Raw genomic sequence first — 22082 nt, 5'->3', positions numbered from 1 at the left:
ATAATGCACGATTATTTATTAAGTCATTGTAACAAAGGAAGTTCATGTAAAGTTCTAGGGAGTAAATGTCAAAACACATTAGACTTCAAAATAATATTTCCTGCATTAAGAAAGGTGTGCCTTTGAGACAAAATATTATTAAACTTTATGATGAATATTGAAGAGGGTGGAACTTACATTGAACGTGTTCCTGGTGGGGTTATCTTTGTGTAATGCAGGGGAAGTGGCATTTGTTTCTGAAACACCATTTAAGGAATTCTCTTTGCATGATAATAGAACTCCCTAGAAAATATGATTATACCAGGAAGCCTACATAAAGCAAATGTGACCCTGATTTAAGCTGTTTTATAGTTTATTCTCTGTGGGCAACTGGTTCAAAAGATGCTGCAGGTGGATGGGAACGCTTTTAACATTTCCTCTCCAAAAATTTGCCTTTGGATGGAAGAATGATTTTGTTGGTTGCGGGAATTAAGGTCTAGTTTCGCTTGTGTGAGTCGTGCTGATGTCGTTTCTTCTGTGACACCAAGTGGACGAGCGTGACCTCAATTTTTCGACAAAACGTATAAAGAGATCATCTGTTACTCAAGATCTGTAGAATATAGCCAGTTGTTCTCTGGACCATGACTCGCCAAATGGCCTGGTAACCGAAGCTCCTGGCGTTAAGTATCACGCTCAGTAATGCGTCTTCTTTGCTCGGCCAACAGTGATGTTCCTTTGGCTGCGGGCTCGCTAGTGACTGTGCGGTTTGTCACTGCAAATCACGTTTTCTTTGCATACCTGCCGGAGCTGCGAGCTCTGTAAACATCGTCATTTAACACTGACCTGGAGACTTTTACAGTCTGTATATCGAAGTGACGGAGAAACTTAGTAATTATCTTGACCTAAGATCGACTTAGATTCGTCCATATATCTTTGGCCAGCCAATAGAGAAACATGAGCAAGTTTTATCTCATAATCAGTAGCTTGTAGAATTGTGTGTGGGCAAGTGTTAGCTCTAAATCAATAGATTTCAGAGTTGTGTAGCCTTCAGAAGCATTTTTATCCGTCGAATTTTTTGTGCGTAAATTGTGAGGATATTACTGATCAAGTTTGTGAACCCCATAAGGTCTCGAAATTCTTAGATATTCAGTAACGAATGTGATTAGTAAGAAGCTCTGTGGTATGTCACCGGAGGAATTCAAAGTGGAATTATAAGTGTTGGAAAAACAGTGACACCGTAAGGAAGCTTCCAGGTACTATATAAGTCTAAAGCAGTTTCCTCTAGACATTTAGCAACAATGGAAGGACTAGACTACCTCCCAGAGGACATGCTGTTCTCCTTCTCCGACGTGACAGGGGTCTTATTCAACAAGGTGCTTGGCGCTCTTCAGGAGAGCCAGGCAGAAGAAGACCAGGCAGAGGGAAGGTGAGTGACTGGTTTTAGCTCATTTTTGAAAGAGAAGAAGAAGCAGCTTCACGGATGCAAGGTAAATCAAAGTTGTTGTTTTGTTTACTGTTACGTTGAAAGAGGCCTACTGGATTTGCAGTTGCAGGCTCAAAGGAAATTAATAGAAATTAATAGCAGTAATGATAATAAGCAGTATTTCCACAACAAAAATATATTATAGACAACAGGAAATTGTTAAAAAAACTGCTATAGGAAAAAAAATTAAAGTTGCCGGATCGGAGTTGCTTCCTCAACCAGAACAGCTTCATTGTTACGTGTCTATGTTTTGTTCACATCAGCTCTGTACAGATTAGCAAGATTTTTAAATCAGAAATTTTAAATTACAGCAGTTAAATATGTTTTATTTCTATTTGAAAATTCAAGTCATCATTATTATTACTGTTAATATCAATTTCACAGTATGACCAGTGAATAAAAAAATGTCTATAATGTTCTTTATAATGGAAGGTCTGAGTTAAAATGCAATGCCTTGTCATTTATCGTAAATAATGTATTATTATTATTATTATTATTATTATTATTATTATTATTATTATCCAGACGATTCTGATAATAAATATACCATCACTTCAAAAGTAAAAACTTTAAAAAATGAAAAAAAAAGATTCACCTGCATCAGATACTGACATCTACGAAGCTAATTCCTCACAAACCATCCAACCCCCAACTCTTTCAGGTTCATCATTCCCTTCTTCAGCGGATCGGGTGGCTGCAACGACGCCTTCTCAGGATTCGGGTTCCTGGCCTTTTTGCTGGCGCTGCTGGACCTCATTCTGGAGCTGAGCAACGACGGAGCAAGGAGGCTGAGAAGAAATGCTGCCGACAGTCCCCCGGCTTCATCTCCTGAGAGCATCTTCTTGACTAATGATCTGAAGGTTAGTCTTAGTCTAGAAGTCTGGGGAGCAGGTATTGTTATAGTGTGTACCTCCATTCATATACTCTCCCATCTTACTTTCCACCCTCTCATGGAAAATCACAAACAGGTATAACTATGTGACTGTTCTTGCTTTCATCTCAGCTGGTTCATCACACTGTTCTTCTATAGGCCTAACCTTTTTTGGCAAGGGCCCGTGCTGACACTAGACCAACTTAACTTAAACCAGCCAATCTTGAATGAATTTATCCGCAAAAAATAAACTACTGAATCAGTAGTGAATGTATTACCCAAAAAATAACTTTTCTCTTTAGCAAACACCTAACGAATTTAGCTAGTGCTTAGTGAAAAATAACGAAAATAAGCCTAGTGAGTTTTCACCATACATACGCCCTTAGCAAAAAATATATCTTCCAGACGAATCCACTGATGGAGGAGGCATCCGCAGCTTGCTACAGCATGCACAGAGGATTCCTGAATGCCCTGGCAGCTGCCGACGGCGAGTGCGCCAAGCGATTTCTCTGCGAGGGTGCACACGAAGCTGCCTCCCAGGGACGCCAGGGGAAGATGATTGCTTCTGTGGCCAGGTTCGTGTCTGTAAGATCGTATCTGGTCGCTATTTACGAAAGAGGCATAATCAGAAGATAATATTACATTAATATTTACGAGTTAACTTGTACGCTAAAGTAAATTTATGTAGGCCTGCGTGCATATTCCATCCGTTGTATATCTCCTGATAGAACAATATATATATATATATATATATATATATATATATATATATATATATATATATATATATATATATATATATGTGTATGTGTGTATGTGTATATGTGTGTGTATGTATATGTGTGTATACATATACATTTGCAAACACGCACTCACAGATTCTTATGTAGACTTCATAGGAATTTTACAAAATGAACATGGATAAATGTGTTTTAGAGGATTTAACTTTCCAGAAGTGGTAAACAGATGGAATCTATGAAAGAGAAAATTAGGAAGTAGAATTGTTAAGTCAATCTCGCTTCAGGGGTGAAAAAAAAGTTAAGTTGATGTAAAAGTGTAATAATCAGAAACACATGATTCATTTTAAATACAGTGTGCATCACTGAACGTGGATGTATTGTGGGTATGTGAAAAGCTACATAAAGAATCTTGGACTTGGTCTAGTACAAGGAATGAAAGATATTGGAGAGAGAGAAAGAGAGAGCGCTGGATCATGAGCCCGTAACTGACTGAGTAGGCTATACCACTGTCTTGGTTATATAAGCCTCAGATGCTGTACCACAAAGCTTAGTTCTTTAATGACCAATTCACATTGTCTCATGGTAATCAGGATTTGGCAAACTTACGCCCAGCCGTCAGTTATTTTCAATAGCTGTGCATAGTGCTGTGATAAAGTGAGCGCTTTAGTAATGTAAAATAGAAAGTAATGATATGCTGAATGTCTGAAAATCTCTTGTTGGCTTTGCTACTTTATCACAAATGCTTCAGGATTTTTAGCTTAAAAGGTATACGTAGATAGACATTTCATTTTGTTACAAAGAGATGGCAATGTGTGTTCATTCACAGACGTATAAACTTTCTTTCTCGGTGAATAATAGTTCTTATTGCATCACGGGCTACCAAAAACTGTTTTTTCTTACCTATAACTTGTAGATTTTGTTTTGTATCATCACGTAAAATAAATAGTGTAGCAAAACTGCCCACAACAATTCTCAGCTTACTGAAACATATTTTTAAAGAAATTTACAGGAAAAGTTTACACTACATGCCTCGCCTTATCCAAGTTCATATGACGCTCAGGTAGTCGCCTTTTCCTGTGTTAACACGGGATTTTGCTCCTAAAACAGCATATAAAAGTTATGCACAATTTAAGTAAACTAACTTAGCATAATCTGAACACTGTGTGAGACAAAACGAGGAACAGGAAAGCTATATTAACCTTTATTCTTTCAGTGAGAACGCAGCCTCGTGGTTACTTCACGAAAACAGGACGAGATATAGAGACGTCGCCGAAGGTGGTTTTGTCGCCGTGAAGGGACGCCCTTGCGCCACCAGTTTTTCCCAGTGTTTCAGCTTACCTGTGACTTACAGGTATCCCAGGGTGTATGGAAAACACGATCATCATCGACCTAGGACGTAAAAGATTTAAAGTAAAAATTAATAAGAAAATGCCGTGTTGGAGGAGGTCATGGAGAACGGTGCCAATCACATCCGAAAAAAAACAGTTCGTAATTTATGTCAACTTATATTATGGAATATGTGTATATGGACAATTTTCCCATAAAATAAACGAGAATAATTTTTAAACTTCCGCCATACTTCCCATTAAAGTTTTCATATTGAAAAATTAAAATTCCATTATCCCAAGCTGTCATTGTATTACTGCCATACTTCGACCTAAAGCATTAGGCCTGGTCTAGGCTATTCAACTGAAGACGACAGCATAAGGCGTCAAACTGACCATTCTTAGTCCACAACAACTGTAAGGTAAAGGTAAGGCAGTAAATGATCAAATCTATGTGGCGTAACTTACTAACCTGTATAGATAGGCCTAAAGATTTAGCAAATGAGCCAGTAGGCCTAGGCTTGATGAGCTGTGGCATGTAGCCTAGGCCTAGGTTACTTGTAGGGGTAGTCTAATCTTAGCGTATACTGTATTGTGTGTTAATTGGGTAGAACTAATTATTAACTCTGTGTCAGGTATTAACTTGGAAATTTACTTTTTCTGTAGTATTTTCGTTGCTTATCAAGAATTTAGCGTTATTTTTTGTTGGTCGACTGTAATTAACCTCAGAACTGATTATATTTTTGTTATCATGCATGCTCAGTGTCATAGGGGAACTTTTGGCAAAAAGTGGATTTTCCTTCAAGGGGGTCCAGCAGGCAGACCCCCCCCCCTGCTAAGTAACATGTTGTACTAGGTTAGGTTAGGTAGGGTATGTTAGGTTAGTATGGTTCCTTTTGTAATAGATTTCCTTAGCCAGTCCCTTCTTGAACACATGGCTCCCAAATGTCTCTCGTATTCACTGAACCATTCCATACAGTCTGTGTGGAGCTAATACTTAGAAACACTGTCTGTTGAAATCTCTGATAATAAAGAGTAAATTTGAAGTGATTAGAAAGACATTAACAGCTGACCTACAATTGCATGATTTTGATTTGATGTGCAGTTTTACGAATTGCCTGTAGTTGAGATGAAAATTTCAATTTGTCTGATAATTTCTGATATTTTTCTATTGAGTTTGATATTTATTTCAGTTGGAAATTGTTTATTATTCACCAAATCCTCTTGGGTGAACATCTGTGGGAAACTGGGCTACATACCTAGCCAGTTTGTGGATAGCAAAGCAAAGCTTTAAGCCTTTGTTGGCTAAGTTTACTCCAAGCTAAGTGAATAGAGGTAATAATCAATGTGGTGTTTCAGGCATGAAGCAAATTAACATGAACTTTGTTTTTAGCTTGGGGCAGTTCCCCCCCTCCTCCCAATTCTTCACCACTTGTTATGTTTGTATCCTGACCATTTTTACCAAAGCATATTCAACAATGTCAGTTTACAAATCAAGATACAATGTTGATGTTACCAGTTAGGCTGCACCTTTTTGCAGTAGACTTAGGCTACGCCATGCTGCTTTGTCACAGAGTAGGGAATAATTTAAGTCATGTGACAAGTTAGGGAAAGGGATGCACTTCAGTTCTGAAACTAATGTTGTTTTTCTTGTTGGGGTATGGTATTTGTAAAGTATTAGCAAACAGGATACTGTTTGGACTGTCATTGTAAATGTACATAGTAGTTTACTAGCAGTCAGGAACATACAAAAATGCACCTTATTGTAACAGCCACTTGCTTATGTAGATGAAAGAATTAATGTAAATCTTGATAAACCATGTGTTTTTTCTACAGTACGTAGGCAGCTGTACATTATTGATATTTATGATAATTTGATAGTCTACAGGCGAACCCTGTCCCGATTTTTCATTGGTACATTATATCAGCGTTACTGAAATATCCGTATTCCTCAGTATTCAGTTACAGCAGATGCTGAACGAAGTCAGGGAGCGTTGCTTCCTCGCTAGGATGTACTCAACCTGGCTGGAATGGGTTACGTAGGGTGCACATGCAGTACACACATCACAAGAAGGTTAAATAGAAGTTAGCGACTTACTGTTACTTCCAACCAGAGCTTCATACAATTATCCAGCTTTGGCCAAAGATTTGCTTTCTATTTCTGTGATTTGTTTTCAACTAATTTGTGATGTAGATGCATTAAGTTTTGACGTGTGTGTACTGTTGTGTGGATGCATCATAAGGTTTTATTTTTGGTTAGCTTGACATAAATGGGTTCTCCCTCACCCCTCCCTCTCCCTACCCATGATCAATTGGCATTAAAGCTTGTTGGATGGGCAAGGCTAGATTAGGTTTCTGTAGTTCATGGTATGTGGTAGTATACGACAGATGCATGTGGCAATTTGTATTCGGGGCATAGGCCCATTATTACATAGTAAACTGCAATGTTTGTTTTAAGATTTCCTTCTTAGTTGGTCACACAAAACTTACTTTAGTAGTTTTAATTAGATACTACTATGGTTAAATACAGAATTTCCAATTTGTTTTTGCGTTTCAGGTTGGTGAGTGACCTCACAAGGTTAAACTAGTATTTTACTAAAACCACAATCTCCATTACAGTACGTATTTGATTACACTGCACCTGAATATGGCCAGTGGATGGAATTGTGTGCCTTGAGTTCAACAATTCATGACTGCACAATAAACAATGTATCTTATAGCCATTTGGGAATTAGTGGGTAATGCAAGGGTTCATTTGCCAGTCATGCTTGGCAAATATCACTGACTCAAAATTTTTCTGTAATATGTGAAATACACTCTGTGCTAATGCACTGAGTAGCAATACCTTAGAGGGCGAAATGAAATGTTTGAACCATTGTACGTAGTTTACTTGATCAGCTTTATGTTAAGTTCTATTCGCTGTTTATCCATGACAGTTTTTCTTTCAAATTGTCATGACAGTTCAGATAATTTTTTTATGGTGTTAAAATAGTTTTACCGTGAATTTTTACCTTTTACAAACTAGGCGTGAAAAGAAAGGAATCACTTTACCTAAAGTAATGATAGAATACTTTGTAGAAATAGTTGCATACGATATAATATATCGTTAAAAAATATTTGAGAGAAAGTGACTGATAAAATGCGATAATATATGTACTGTACCACGAAACACAAAGTGCAACCTTTACATTCATTTGCATGTTGGAAATCTGAGGTATATAAAAGCTTGTTGTATTTATTTACTTATTTTTTCCAGTAACAGGAATTGCTATACGATACCAATTCTTTAGACCTTGTATGCAGCAGACTCATATTTTGTCGACGTCAGTGGGTTACTTGCGCTTCTGGTAAGAGGAAAAATTTTATCCAAAACAGGACATGGTGTAATCGCTAGCAAACAGCAGTCGCTTATCATTGAGAAGCGTCGGCCTCGGGTGCAGTGAGAATCGGTTGGAAAACCAACTGTCCATCCGCTGGCTTAAGCTGTGAACTGTAAATTCGTTTGCCAGTTAATTAAGGGGGTAGCAAAGTTAAGTATATCTTGGTTTAACCAGACCACTGGGCTGATTAACAGCTCTCTAGAATTTGGCGAAGGACAAACTTATTTTTACGTGGCTAAGAACCAGTTGGTTGCCTAGCAACAGGACCTGCAACTTGTGTGATCCGAACCACATTATGGCGAGGAAATGAATTTCTATCACCGAAATAAATTCCTCTAATTCTCATTAGCTGGCCGGAGAATCGAACTCGGGCCTAGCGAGTGCTAGCCGACAACTATCGGGGAAAATTGCATGGGGTCAGCAACTTCATCCTAAGAGGCTTACAGTGATTGACGCACTGCTAATGTGAATATGCCAGTGGTCATCATTGTCTTATATTTAGAGCGGTTTTGTGTGTGTGTGTGTGCTGTAATGGAGGGAGGGAGAAATGGGGGAAGGTTGTAGTGTAGTGAAGGAAAAAGAGATTTAGGTACGAAACAGTAGCATGACGGAATGGAAGATTCCTTATAGGACTATAAATAGGCATCGATCGTTATGTGATTTGTTTGTTAAAACTTTATTTAACTTTCATATACAAAAGTTTCAGATGTTTTAATCATATGGTCTAGATGAAGTATTTTGTTAAAACCGCAAATATAATAGTAGTAATAATTTACCCGTGGCAGAGATTCTTCGAGCTTACTGAAGGGATGATTTTATTTATCAAAAATTGTTGCTCTTTCTATAACTATTAATAGTTTCGACGTAGGGGATTGCGCCGTCAGTGCACCTCACGCTGTGCGCTGTAGGCATTACTTAAGGTTCAACCCCTGTCATTCCTTTTGTTGTACCTCCGTTCATATTCTCTTTCTTCCATCTTACTTTTCACCCTCTCCTAACAGGTTTTCCTCCTGTTACACCTCATAAACCTTATTTTCTTATTTCACTTTCAGCTCTGAATGACCTCATAGGTCCCAGCGATTGGCCTATGCCCAGATTTAAATTCTATCCATTCCTTCAGTAATCCCTGCTCTATGTGCACTGTGAATCATAAGTTCATAACACCATCTTTTTATATTTGATACTTAATTGCATTCACCCTTACCAGCAGCCATTTTCTGGCACAGTCAGTCTCTCTCTCTCTCTCTCTCTCTCTCTCTCTCTCTCTCTCTCTCTCTCTCTCTCTCTCTCTCTCTCTCTCTCTCTCTCTCTCTATTGATGTTGGTGGTGGTAGTATTCATAAAGCATCATGATGATGTGAATACGAGTACTGTAGTCAGAAATCACAAATATTTAGCTTTTCTTCTAGAGGCTATGCAGTGACAACTGCTTGATGAACTGTTTACTCTTTTAAATGTAACGTTTTTTTTTTATGTGGTATGCCTATAGGGAAAATTTCAAATGATCTCGGATCATTTATTGTTATTTGCTATTGCGTTTCGGAATTGAACGTTGTCTCCCCTGCTCTTGCCCACGTGAATGCTGGCAACTGGGATTTTTAGGCTGCGTTTATCTAAGAGTATTTTCCTGTCCGATAAATACTTGACATTTTGACTGGGCTCGGCTGTAGCCATGTGTACGTTATCATAATGTTTGTTTAAATTTTATAGAATCTTAAGTCCCATCGACTTGCCTAGTTGGCTACTACTGAATAGATTTCCGTTTTTGAGGTATTGGGCTGTAATTGCATTCCGAAATTCCTTTGGGGGTGGGATGGGAGGAAGATGTTAATGCCGTCAGTGCATCTGATGTAATGCAGGGTATTTGCAGCGTCCCTTCGGCACCTAACTGCACCCACATGTATTTTTTTAACCTTTTACTTTACCTCCGTTGCTCCTTCCTTTCTTCAGTCTTGCTGTCCAGTCTTTCTTAACTATTACTTCTTAATGCAGCGGTTCCACTATTAGGCCTATGTAAGTCATCGCCATTACCTTCTAGATCTCTTTATCAAAGTGTCCCAGCGCTTAACTTGACCGCCGAAGAGCATTGCAACAAAGTCGTGTCTTCGATGATGTTGACGACGGCAGTATCGTAGATTATGAAGAATAGAAGAAGCCTCGAGTCAGAGATCAGATTACTGTATAAAACTTGCAGCGCTGAAAGGAGAAACATGGGAGTTTTAAACGGCAGGATGTATGACCTCACCAAAAGTTTCAGCTTCTAGAGGATGAGACGTAATGCAATTCTGTGGATGCCAGACACATGGACAGGACACACATATATATATATATATATATATATATATATATATATATATATATATATATATATATATATATATAAACTATCCATGTATGTATTTTAGGTTGCCCCCTCCCTTGAAAACTATGCTGCATGTTCTCATGTATTCCCCCCCTGTTTATATAACTATATACGATATATATATATATATATATATATATATATATGTGTGTGTGTGTGTATTTTTATATATCGAACACCACAAGGAAGAAATTAAAAATTTGTCAATCCTGACTAGTATCGGCGTTATCGCTGGCCCATCTTCAAAGGCTTATATTCACAAGTACATTATATATATAGATAGATAGATAGATAGATAGATTAGTGTAAATGTCTGTGTGTCCTGTTTTCAACGCTTATCGCCTGACTCGCTTGGAATCCCACCAGATACCATCTTCCTGCGGGCTACCAGACTTGAGCGGGGAAAACCGGAATTTAGAGGCTTAAAACGTGATGGAGTTGTCAAATTGTAATGTTTTCTGGGAGAGAAAAAACCCCTTTCGTTCCTTTTCCCGTACCTCCGTTCATACCCTCTCTCTTCCATCTTTCTTTATACCCTCTCCTAACGATTGTTTACCCCCTGGGGGGGGGGTGGCGTTAGTTCCGTCAGTGCGCCTCATGCGGTGCACTGTAGGTTTACTTAAGGTTCTTTGCAGCGTCCCTTCGGCCCCTGGCTGCAACCCCTTTCATTCCTTTTACTGTAACTCCTTTCATATTCTCTTTCTTCCATCATGCTTTTCACCATCTCCTAACACTTGTTTCATGGTGCAACTGTGAGGTTTTCCTCCTGTTACACCTTTCAAACATTTTTACTGTCAGTTTCCGTCTCAGCACTGAATGACCTCATAGGTCCCAGCTCTTACCTTTTGGGCGTAAATGCTATATTATATTCTGTTCTATTCTAGCGATTGTTTATTTTTTCTTTTTAGCTCTATGACCTCATAGCTCCCAACGCTTGGCTCCTGTCTTCAATTTTATATTCCAAGGGGTGGAAGGTTTTCGCATCTTCCATTTGTTAAATTTACCTCACAGAGCCCTTGCTACCAAGGGAATCTCCTCACTATTGCGATATGACGCTTAGTTTAGTGCTGTGACATTCTCGTCTATTTGTTTTTGTTCATTTTTTTTTACGATAATTCGTTGAATCCTCAGTCACAGGGTTCTCTGAAGTGGTTGGTATCAATCTCTGATGGTCGATCAGATAATCCACTGGGTCGGTCATTGCTTTTGGGTCATAAGGGGTCGATTGAAAATTTTTTAGGGAGGGGCAAAGGCAAAGATAAAAAATATGAAATTTGGTGTAATATACATAAACACACACACTATATATATATATATATATAGCTATATACACACACTATATATATATATGTGTGTGTGTGTGTGTGTGTAAAGTATACAGTGCTGAGGTCTTCATTAGACAAGCAAAAACTGTTACTATGCTGCTATGTTTATTACAAGCAAAACCTTGTTGTGTTAGTCGTCTTCTAGGGCTACACTAGATTTGCAGTGATTGCACGTGGTCGGTGGTCTAACCAGTTTAGGGAAACCCCCATTTTTCTTATAGCAAATGGGCGTTTTGGATTTGTGGAATTCTTATATTTTGGCAGAAATTTCCTTTTGGATTCGTAGAAATGAGACTTTGTAGCACTTGTTTTGGCTGTTGGATTCTGGAAATTGAAAGATTCCGTAATACAGAAATTGCATCTGCCATTTTTAGAATTCCTGAAGTTCTAAGGTTGTGACATTAATCACGCTGTGAATTAAAATACTGAAATTCGTTAGTTCTTACTCAGGGTATGTTTCGAATCCTTGTTTCCAAGGCTTTAAAACATGAAGACCATATTTTAAATACCTGGAATTCTTAAAATGAATTCCTTAATCCTTCCCACTGCTCCCGTAAGGGGGTAGTGCCGTCAGTTCATCTCATACGGTACACTGTAGGCATTACTTAGGGTTCTCTGGAGCGTGCTTTCCTCCCCTAGCTGCAACTCCTTTCGTTCCTTTTACGGTACAGCCTCTCATATTCTCTTTCCAACATCTTACTTACAATTGATTCATAGTGCACCTGCTTTGAGGTTTTCTCCCTCTTACACCTTTCAAACCTTTTACAGTCAATTTCAGTTCCAGCGGTGAAGGACCTCAGCGCTAGGCCTTTGGCCTAAATTCTATGTTCTGTTCTATTCAGTACTAAATACTGATTGGTAAAATCAACAACGCATTAGCTAAGTAAAAAAATAACTCTATGACTCTTTTATGTTAGAATGATCATCTACTTACTCTCTTAAAATAACTCTATGACTCTTATGTTAGAATGATCATCTACTTACTCTCTTGTATTTTGACAGCTAAGACAGGAAACTCCTTTAAAGCTCTCCCCAATCCCCCCCCCCTTCTACCCCTTAAATATTATGACGTGTCTCCTTCGTATCCTGTACGAAGGCTCTTCTGTGTCAGTGGAGTGCAGACAGCGTTGGTACTACGACGTCGTTCATCATACAGAGTCAGTTTCCTGAAGCATTTTGGTGGCCCCCCACCAGGAAGAGTAATTACTCTGGGCTGAAAAAGAAAGAATAAGTGAAAGACTCGTTGTCACAAGAAAAAGTTGAAACTGGGCTTGCACTTTGGCCCCTTTTGCCAAGATGAGAGCCTCCTGGGTGATTTTGCTCTTTCTGGAAGCTGCCTCTGCTTCGTATTTGAAAGATGGTGAGTCTCATTTCGTTGAATATTTTGTGTGCGTGTAGAATTAAAAGATACAGACCAGATAGTCACTTTATCCTAGGTGACAAGGATCTGTAGTAGTCTGTGGCCATTGTGGAAATCAGTACTGTACAGCAGAATTTATCAGGGAGAAGAAATCAGTAAAGGATACCAGACGGACATACGCCACTCTAACAAGGCGTTTATTGGTTTACAATAAGCTGGCTTATATCAGGACCAAGGTATATGAAGGAAAGTCAATATACCTTGATCAGGAATAGGACAACATCTTAAAGGCAGCCCGTAAGTGTGGTAGGGTTGAAGGATGTAAATGAACTCTTGCAGTGTATGAGGCAGGCGACTCTGTGTATATATTTGTGTGTATGTATATGTATGTATATATATATATATATATATATATATATATATATATATATATATATATATATATATATATATAATATAAATGGCGTGCTACCCATTCCACCTGTATATACAACACCAAGTAATTCAACAGAGTCGTATATTCAACAAACTTTGTACATCTTTTTGTTTTAAACTCGTAATGTAATTAGCTTTTGCTACATTTTCTTCTATTATTATATTTAAAATTTTCTTTTTAGAAGTTACTGTTTTCCCTTTTTGATGGAGAAGTCGTTGCCAGATTCTTAGGACTTCGAATTTCTAGAATTTGCACACTTTTCAAGTCCAACCTCAATAAGCTTAGGCCTATGTCTTGTCAGGCTTATCTGGGAGGTATGTGGCAACATGAGAGTGATAATGCTTCCTCTCAGAACATTCTGGTCTAGTCATGTGTTTTTTGGAGTGTTGGTTGTCTTGGTAAATCATGTTACTGGTGCATAATTTTGGCCTGGGCTACATTGCGCTTATCGTTATTATCTTGTAGTTTGGAGTAATAAACAGAATATACTGTAGACCTCTTCATACACTGACCAATTCGGTCGACTGGTTGGCTACTGTGGTAAACTGGTTGACTATTGTAGCCGTTTGATTGAACACTGTAGCCAACTGGTTAACCGCTGTGGTCAATCACTAGTTGGATACTGGCACCGCTCAGCCTACAACACATGCGTGATGATAAATTGCACTTGATTGGTTGAAACCATTTTGAAAGAGCAAAATTTTTTTTATTGTCTCCTCGTGAACAACAAAAATTCTACTTTCTGGAGAAAGTCATTTCTTCCTACTGATTTCACCACCTGAAGGAAATAATTTCCTCCTCCTGATTTCACCATTTTGTGAAGGAAATCATTTCCTTCTTCTGATTTCACCATTCGACAGATTGGCGAAGCAGTAAACTTGAATTTCCCATGAGCTCATTGCTTTATTTTTGTAAGATTTGCATATAGCAGTTTTTCCCTTCAGAATTGTGCACGTGACGGGATACTAACATTGGTCAGATATTAATGTGTCAACCCTAATTTTATGATAAAACGTTTCTTCATAATTTACGAGGAAAGGAAAGTTTGGGGAAAAGAAAAGTCTGGAAAGCCGGATGGAAAGCGTCCATTTTAGTCTTACGCTCTGGAGATCCAGCGTGTTGATTGAGGCACGAAATATAAATAGTTGAAGATTGTTATCCCACGCGAAAATTTGTGAATATCTACAAGAAAAATACAGGTTTCAAAAGCACAGCACAATTAGGTACAAGTATATACTAAGTACAGTTAAATGCGCACAACTGCCCAGGACAGTTGAGAATGTGAAGATTTAAAAATTATGTTGGTACGTACTCGGCTTTTCCAGTTTTTTCTTTTCTTTTTCAGTATAGTTCTCTACTGCAACAAACAAATTTATATGACTTTTGAACAACAGCGGGCTTTATAAAAGTGACTATATAGTGGGTTTTTATTATTGTCACACAGGATGTGGAAGATAAATCTTGAAGCGCCAAGAGTAACGCTGCCGTTAAAGATATCGGTCTCGCACGCTTGTTGGTATTTGGGTAAATGGTTGCAGTAAGAGGGGAAATTTATTGATAAAAAGCTTCCTGCAGTATTTGGTTCGGTTCATAAGACGGGGAAAGAGTATAAAGGCTCTGAGGTGTGTGTTTGTGTGTATTACACCAGTCAGCACCTGTGCCAAGAGGAGCGTAGACTTAACATTCTTAAAACTGTCAAGAAAATGAAACAGTAAAACCTTTAATTGTAAACGATTAATACTGCTGTCTCTTAAATGTCAGAAGATCCGGTCTTGCTCTCTTCAACTACACACACACACACACACACACACACACACACACACACACACACACACACATATCCTCTGTGGAAATGTGTTCATGTATATATCCCTTCCCCGTTCAAAATGGCCACCAATGAGCTGACGTAACTCCAGAAATTTTTTGTATTTTGGCTCTTGCTAAGGGTTGGGTAATTGTGGTGCTTCCCGTATGGGGGACAGTGACGACAGTGCACCTCGCGCGGTGCACTGTAGGCATTACTTAACTTAGGTTCTTTGCAGCGTCCCTTCGGCCACTAGCTGCAACCCCTTTCATTCCTTTCACTGTACCTCCATTCCTTAACCTCTTCCTTCCATCTTGCTTTCCACCTCTCTAACTATTGTTTCATAGTATGCTTTGACTTCTCACTTAAACCTCCTTTACTCAACTGTTCTTTCAGCCTGTATTACCTCATATTCCCAATTCTATTCTGAATTGTATATTCTGTTCTATTCTGTATGTATATATATATATATATATATATATAATATATATATATATATATATATATATATATATATATATATATATATATATATTTTTTTTTTTTTTTTCAGCGTCGTGACCGTGGCTCTAGGAACGCCAGTTTCCGGAAATCGTCCACACCAGTTTATTTATGTTGAGGTAACCTATTCTTCCACGTTTACTTTTCAGGCTGCGTCGTGAGGGCCGATTTGGAATCGAAAGTCGAATACGGACATTCCCTGCAGTTCACGCTGCGTTCCCACTGGAACTATAATTTTCGGGTGAGCTTTCATTGCGCTTTATTTTTTTATATGACTGGTTCCACAAGGCACATGCAATCCAATAAATAAAAGTACTGCACGCACATTCGTCCGGAAAGTCTTCTGTTAAACTTTACTTACAGAGATTACTTGTTTCGCTAGATAGGACACTGAAATGAGACTCGAGAATTGTGTTCATATAAAAATTAAATGTATAGTATTTTTTTCATTTGCTTGTCCTGCTAGACCGATTTCGTGTCTGATTGAAAACAAAATAATAGAACGCATCTGAAATGAACTCAAACATACATACATATAAAGGTGTACACACACACACATACACACACACACACACACACACATATATATATATATATATATATATATATATATATATATATATATATATATATATATATATATATATATATATATATATATATATATTATACATAATAAATCTTGTCTTTTGTAGAAATGACATTGGTGGATTGTAGAATCTGCCCAAAATTACTGAGTATTGTATTCCAGAGGAACATTTTCATTGTATCATTTCAAGTATCGTTTTTCACTTCGTATACAATTGATTGATTGGTTATGAAATTGAGGTCTTGAGGGCCAAGCGCCGGAATCCATCAGGATTATTCAGCTCCGTAATGAAGGTGAAGTATATGAATTAATGATATGATTGATAATGAATAGGTGAATGATTGATTGACGTACATGCACAGTATACAAAAATAAAAGATATTCCATACCCAAATCACTGTAATTAATGTATTCTGCATTCTGAACCATATGAAATGGTGTGATTCCATAAAATTGAAAATGCGTAGTATCGTAAGGAAGACTAGGGTTCATAATTTTCTTGCAGTGTAATTTGTTGAACATCAGTGCAACACTTCATAACGAAGTAAAACCGGGTACAACAGACTTTGTATATCGTATTATAAGTTATTTTCCATGCCAAGATTAATTAGCAATTAACAAGTCTTCTGATAAAGATAAACTTTTTGGGGTGTTTTTAGATACTTTACCACCGATAAGTGTATAAGAAATGACTTGTTTATTCAGCCTTCTGCAACACGAAGTTTGTGGGAACCATTGTAATAGGCCAGGAGTTATCTCATTACTTGCTAATTTAATAACCTGGATGGAAAATACACATTAAAGAGAGACTGTTATACCAAAACTTGTACGGTATGATACACTGTCACTTTTAGCCAATTTTGGTATAATATCCTGGTCTAGCTACTAAGGAGAAACATCTTTTATCTGAAGCCATAGTTGGGGATACGAAATTTCCTCCAACAGATCTAGATACAGTATAATTGATGGCCTCAACTATCAGCTGGGGTACCCTTTCCAAAGGCTGTCTAGCCCCGTAAAGAATGTAAATCCTGGGTATCAATATGTTGAGAAGAGAGAATTTGCTGTCCTTACTGTGCCAAAAATGGTGTTTCAAGAACAGCTGTTTTTGACCCCATGTCAACTGGCATCTGCATTTTTACTATGCATTATTTACTCGCTTGTTCATTTAGAATCTTGCAGTGGCCTCTCCTTTGCAGATGGCAGTAGTATGCATTTCCTCGGCAAAGGACAGGCACTTGCATTCAAAAATATAAAATAAAATCAAAACTAACAAAAATAATGTATTTTATGCTTACTTCTCAAGACTATTAGTAATACGAATAACAATACCTATCACTTTATGTATAGTTTTACCATTTTATTTTTTCTTATGGAGGTTAATCAGAAAGCTAAGTGAAAGAAACGCATGTAACAGGACTTCGCTAACTTTTCTTTTCCAACTGCAGGTGTTCCTCCCTTCCCAGAATGTAAGTTTGACAGCAAAGGAGATGCGTGTAAAACCGCAAACACTAGAGGGGTGGTTGCAAGTGGAGCTCTTCTTCTATAAAAAGCTTGAGTTAAGAGATCGTGATGGTCGGGTTATACTAAGCGGAGCCGATGAGATAGACCTAGAACCACCGCCACAGCTTATAAGTATCACCGATGCACGAATACTAGACAATTGTCCAGAAGGTATGTGCAGTATTATCAGTAGCCATATTTGAGCATGAGAGAAACTGTTGCTTTGACTACAAGCTCTGATTCGAAGTGAGTGATTGCAAACACATTTAGTCAAAGAATGAACACCCTAATAGCATAGGGGGTGGGAAAACTCCCTCAAGTTGAGTAAAACCCCTTACCTTTCATCTTTAGGTCACACATTTCAAGCACTTTTATAGTTGCTTTTTCCTTTTTTTTTTTTCCCATCATCTTCCTCTTTCAGTTGTGGTGTTCCTCTTTTCACCCTATTTTTTTTTTTTTTATGTTGCTTTAGATTTCTGTTACAATATCCTTCTGCTTTCTAAGCCATTTATAGACAGCGAGTGCCCTATTTATAGGTGTGGTGGCATTTGCGTTATTCATATTGTCCTTTCAATAACATACCCATAACCAGTTGACCTGCCATTTGTGGCAGACTAAGTCTACCAACACAGATTATGCCCTTACCTTATTCTCGTTCCTGCGTTCACTTTATGACATCACGGAAGACTTTCAACCTGAAATTTTCTGTTGAAACACATTCAAAAGTCCTCTGTAAGGTTGTGAGTAATTATCCCTGCTTGTGAATACAGTAGACTTAGGAATAGCTGATGTTTGTATGTATGTTTTGTTAGAAGTTTAACCTCTGAACATCAAAGTCGAAGGGTTTATAAAAAATGGGTGACTAGGTTGAGTCAAGGAATTATTTGCTGTGCCTGAATTTGAAAGAAATGCTGCATGTATACACAGATAATCTGTTTCACTAAATACTACACGTCTAGTAAATTCAAGTCATACAGTTGTACAGTGTATTGTACTTTGAAAATTAAAGAAATTAGTCCTGAATGTTAATTTCATGTGAGAACACCTTCGACATGTTAATTATTACCTAAGAACAAGTTGGATAATTCAGGGTAATCAGGTGAGGTGTAAAAATGGTGGTAACAAAATACACTAATGCATTAACCTCACCGGCAAAGGAGAATAAATGGTGCAGATCAGTATAAATGGAGATTAGTTGGCCTTCCAAACTTCACATTGCTTTATAGATAACATGCATGACACTGGACAGTACTTGTTAACACTAGAAATGTCCGAGCTCCAAGGAACTGATTTTAAGAGGAATGCATGTCAGGTGGTTGCATAGCCAGAACCTCTTGCAGATTATGTTGTGTGAAGAGTAATATCACTAATTTTCTATTGATGACTTCATGGACGTTGTCAGACTTCCAAGAGTTGTCATTTGCTGGACTGCAGGTTATGTCTTCAGAATCTCGAGTTTCACATTTCCATGACTGCAGATGTTGTCATTAGAATCTCAAAGGGTTAGATATGGCACCCTGGACTGTCCATTAATGAAAAAGTAACGTCTACAAGGATAGGGTGCATATATTGTTTCTAACATTTGTATATATTTCTAAAATGTTTTATCAAGTAATAATTTTCTCTTGTAACCTGTGGAATCTTAAAAAGTTTTTGGGAACTTAATTTACTGAAATTACATTTGCCCAAGGCTGCAAGTGTATAATGTGAACAAAAATTTTTGGAGCTCACCTTTTTGTAGGACTTACAGTTCTAATTTTCATGAGTGCATGCAAATATAACTCTCACTTGAGCGTTTTTAGCATTTACTCTTTTTATTTTTTCTTTTTCAGGGGTGCCTGTGTGGAAAATGTATAAAGACAGACCCAGAACATTTCCTCTTCAGGAAAGGAATTCCTTTGTCGTTATCTTCAAGAAATTGCCATTGTTTTTCCAGCTGAAGATTAACAGTCAGATTTGGAATCTGACTTGTGATGAAATCCAAAACTGTTTTACAAAAACATCTGAATCCCCTAAGTTCTCCATAATTAAAGATAATGATCAATTTAAGGTAAATTACTTGCCAATGTACTTCATGCTGTCAGGATAAGAAAGACATAAAATATTCTTAAGTCATAATTGAAGGTAATTTTGAATATTGTATGGTTTGTTAGTTATGTATAAAGATTGTTCTGGCTATTTCGATTACTCAGTAGAACAGCTCAGATAAACATGGAGACATTCAGTGTTTGGAAAAGCTTCCTAGAAATTCACAAATACCTTTTCTAATCATAGTTCTTCTTCAGGTATTTATAGATGATGATTATTTTGACGCAGCTCCATCTATCGGAAAGGATAAAGTGCATTTTGAAGAAAAATCAGGATCTTTTTACCTGGCAATTCCCAAAGAACAAGGTAAGCAAGTTACAGAACTGTATACTGTACAAGCTTTTTCTTTTTCTCTTTTACCGAAAGTATCCTGTAGGGCTAAGTGAAAGTACAGTGTAAATTATAATGTCGGTTGTCCTGATCTTTCCTCCCGGCTAGGGATTCTTTATTTTGCATTATGCTAAAAGAATGTATCTGGTTTTCAATTTCTTTATTCTGAATATTGTAAAGGCTAGAACAATATTCTTGAATAAACTGTGATGAGAGTTCTCACTGGCAGTTGTAGCAAAAGAGGATCAGTGATATACATTGATATTGTATTTGTAAACCCTTCAAATTGGGGTTCTGCACAGATTCAAGCTTTTTCTGGCTACAAACTGCCCCCTGGTTCCCTAATGTGGTTAGGTAATAATTTTATGTAAAAGTAATTTCTTAATTATTTTGTAGGTTTTCACACAAAGTTATAATATTTGTCTTATATCTGTTCATATGCATTTATTGTGAAAGGGATATATATGCATTTCATAAATACTGTTCACACTGCATATATACAGTAATGCATAAGAAAGAAATTTTGCTTGTATTGCAAGCGAGTTTAAAGCTGTTTCCTAAAAGGGGCAACTTTAGGAAAAAAATAAACATTGATCATCAGGTTAATCCTGTAAATGCTGGATCAGAAATGAAACCCAAGTATAATGTATGTTTTCCTGACCTTTATAGCCACTTTAAAGGTGTAGTTAAAGTTTACTGGGAAGTATGGGTTTGGACTTCCCCATTTGTTTGGAGACCCATGGTAATTATAAAGTACACAAATACATGTGATTGGAGAAATCATTCAACTCCTTTTCAGAGCCTGAGGCAACAACTAATGACAGGAGCAACGGAGGATTGCTCACAGCGCTGGGACTCATTTCCTTTTTCCTCATAGTTAGCGTAGTTTTGAATGCTGTGTTTACCTGCTACCTAAGAAATAGGGTAAGTTCATTTTCCTTTTCTTTAAGATGCTTTTGAGTCAACTTTGGAGAAAGTTGAATTCCAGAGGGATCAAAATGATCACGGAGCTTGCACAGTACACTTCTGACAGGAGTCTCACAGCAAGACCAGTTCTGAACCAGATATTTTGTTTGTATCAGAGAGCCTTAAACATTCTACACTAGCTTTGACTTAATTAGTCATATAAAACACGGCTATATGTACATCTGCAGCTTCTGTCAGGTACAATATAATACTGGAGCCCTAGTCTTTGAAGAAAATTGCTTTCTAATTAATTGATAAAATCTTAGGATCCAATGAGTCTCAATTATTCAGTTGACCTGGTATCCCACTGGATTGAAAATGATGCCAATGTTCTCAAGAGAACACCTTCACTAGGTGCCCATCTGCCTTGGGATACTTTATATCTCTATCCTAACCCATTGGCACTTTCTAAAAAAGCAGTATTTGGTTGTACCATGTATTACCACCACAATAAGTTTTCAGTACATAGACTAACCTGATCTGTTTGAACCTGATCTGTTTGTGGTTGATGTTGGCCTCAAGAGAAAGAGGCTCGTGTCCTGTTTACTGCACATTTTCTCCCCCAAAGAGGTTTACAAACCTCTACAAGGCACTCCTTTGTCTAGGAACACGATGCATTAGAATCCCATGTCATTAGTATTTCTTAGGACAGCTCTGTCGAGATATTAGCTCTTGCTACTGCAATGGCAGCCGCCAATTTTTGAATCAGTATGAGTAACAAAACTAGCATGGCAGCTGCCAATTTTTGAATCAGTATGAGTAACAAAACAAGTGTTTGTTGGAAAAATGCCTATTTTATTTTATATCAAGATGTAAATTCATAGTGATATGTTTTCCTTATTTTAAACACATGTAGGCTCCTTGACCACGTTGGCTTTGTTGAATCTCTTGCACAGGCCTTACTCGTCAAATAATTATTTTATAAAACATTGAAAGGTGTGACTATTTAATATTTTGAAATCTGCCAAGGACAGCCCTTTGAGATAATATTTTTTTTCTCCATTGTCTGGTTTAGGTGACTGATGTACAGTAAACTTAAAC

General features: G+C 37.5%; 2 protein-coding genes across 5 annotated transcripts in view; both read left to right on the top strand.

Moving 5' to 3' along the window:
* Window positions 1-1132: 1132 nt before the first annotated feature.
* Window positions 1133-4473, top strand: LOC136838449 (uncharacterized). Its single transcript, XM_067103381.1, has 4 exons — window positions 1133-1405; window positions 2124-2322; window positions 2739-2908; window positions 4287-4473. Exons 1-4 carry the CDS (start codon window positions 1278-1280, stop codon window positions 4471-4473), a joined length of 684 nt encoding a protein of 227 aa, XP_066959482.1. The 5' UTR covers window positions 1133-1277.
* The window catches only part of LOC136838447 (uncharacterized), a 23805-nt gene continuing 6009 nt past the window's right edge, over window positions 4287-22082 (top strand). The window contains exons 1-6 of one of the 4 annotated variants that reach the window (XM_067103378.1): window positions 4287-4826; window positions 15715-15806; window positions 17603-17828; window positions 19490-19707; window positions 19943-20051; window positions 20875-20999. In XM_067103378.1, coding sequence (XP_066959479.1) covers window positions 17645-17828; window positions 19490-19707; window positions 19943-20051; window positions 20875-20999 — 636 coding nt within the window. In that variant the 5' untranslated portion in view covers window positions 4287-4826; window positions 15715-15806; window positions 17603-17644. Of the gene's footprint in view, window positions 4827-12559; window positions 12825-15714; window positions 15807-17602; window positions 17829-19489; window positions 19708-19942; window positions 20052-20874; window positions 21000-22082 lie in introns of those variants that run through there. The other 3 variants (XM_067103379.1, XM_067103376.1, XM_067103377.1) reach the window with 3 other exon arrangements.

This window comes from Macrobrachium rosenbergii, chromosome 5 (assembly GCF_040412425.1).
Source record: "Macrobrachium rosenbergii isolate ZJJX-2024 chromosome 5, ASM4041242v1, whole genome shotgun sequence".
NCBI classification, from domain to species: Eukaryota; Metazoa; Arthropoda; class Malacostraca; order Decapoda; family Palaemonidae; genus Macrobrachium; species Macrobrachium rosenbergii.
The sequence above is the reverse complement of the archived record's forward strand: the minus strand, read 5'-3'. Positions and strand labels throughout refer to the sequence as shown.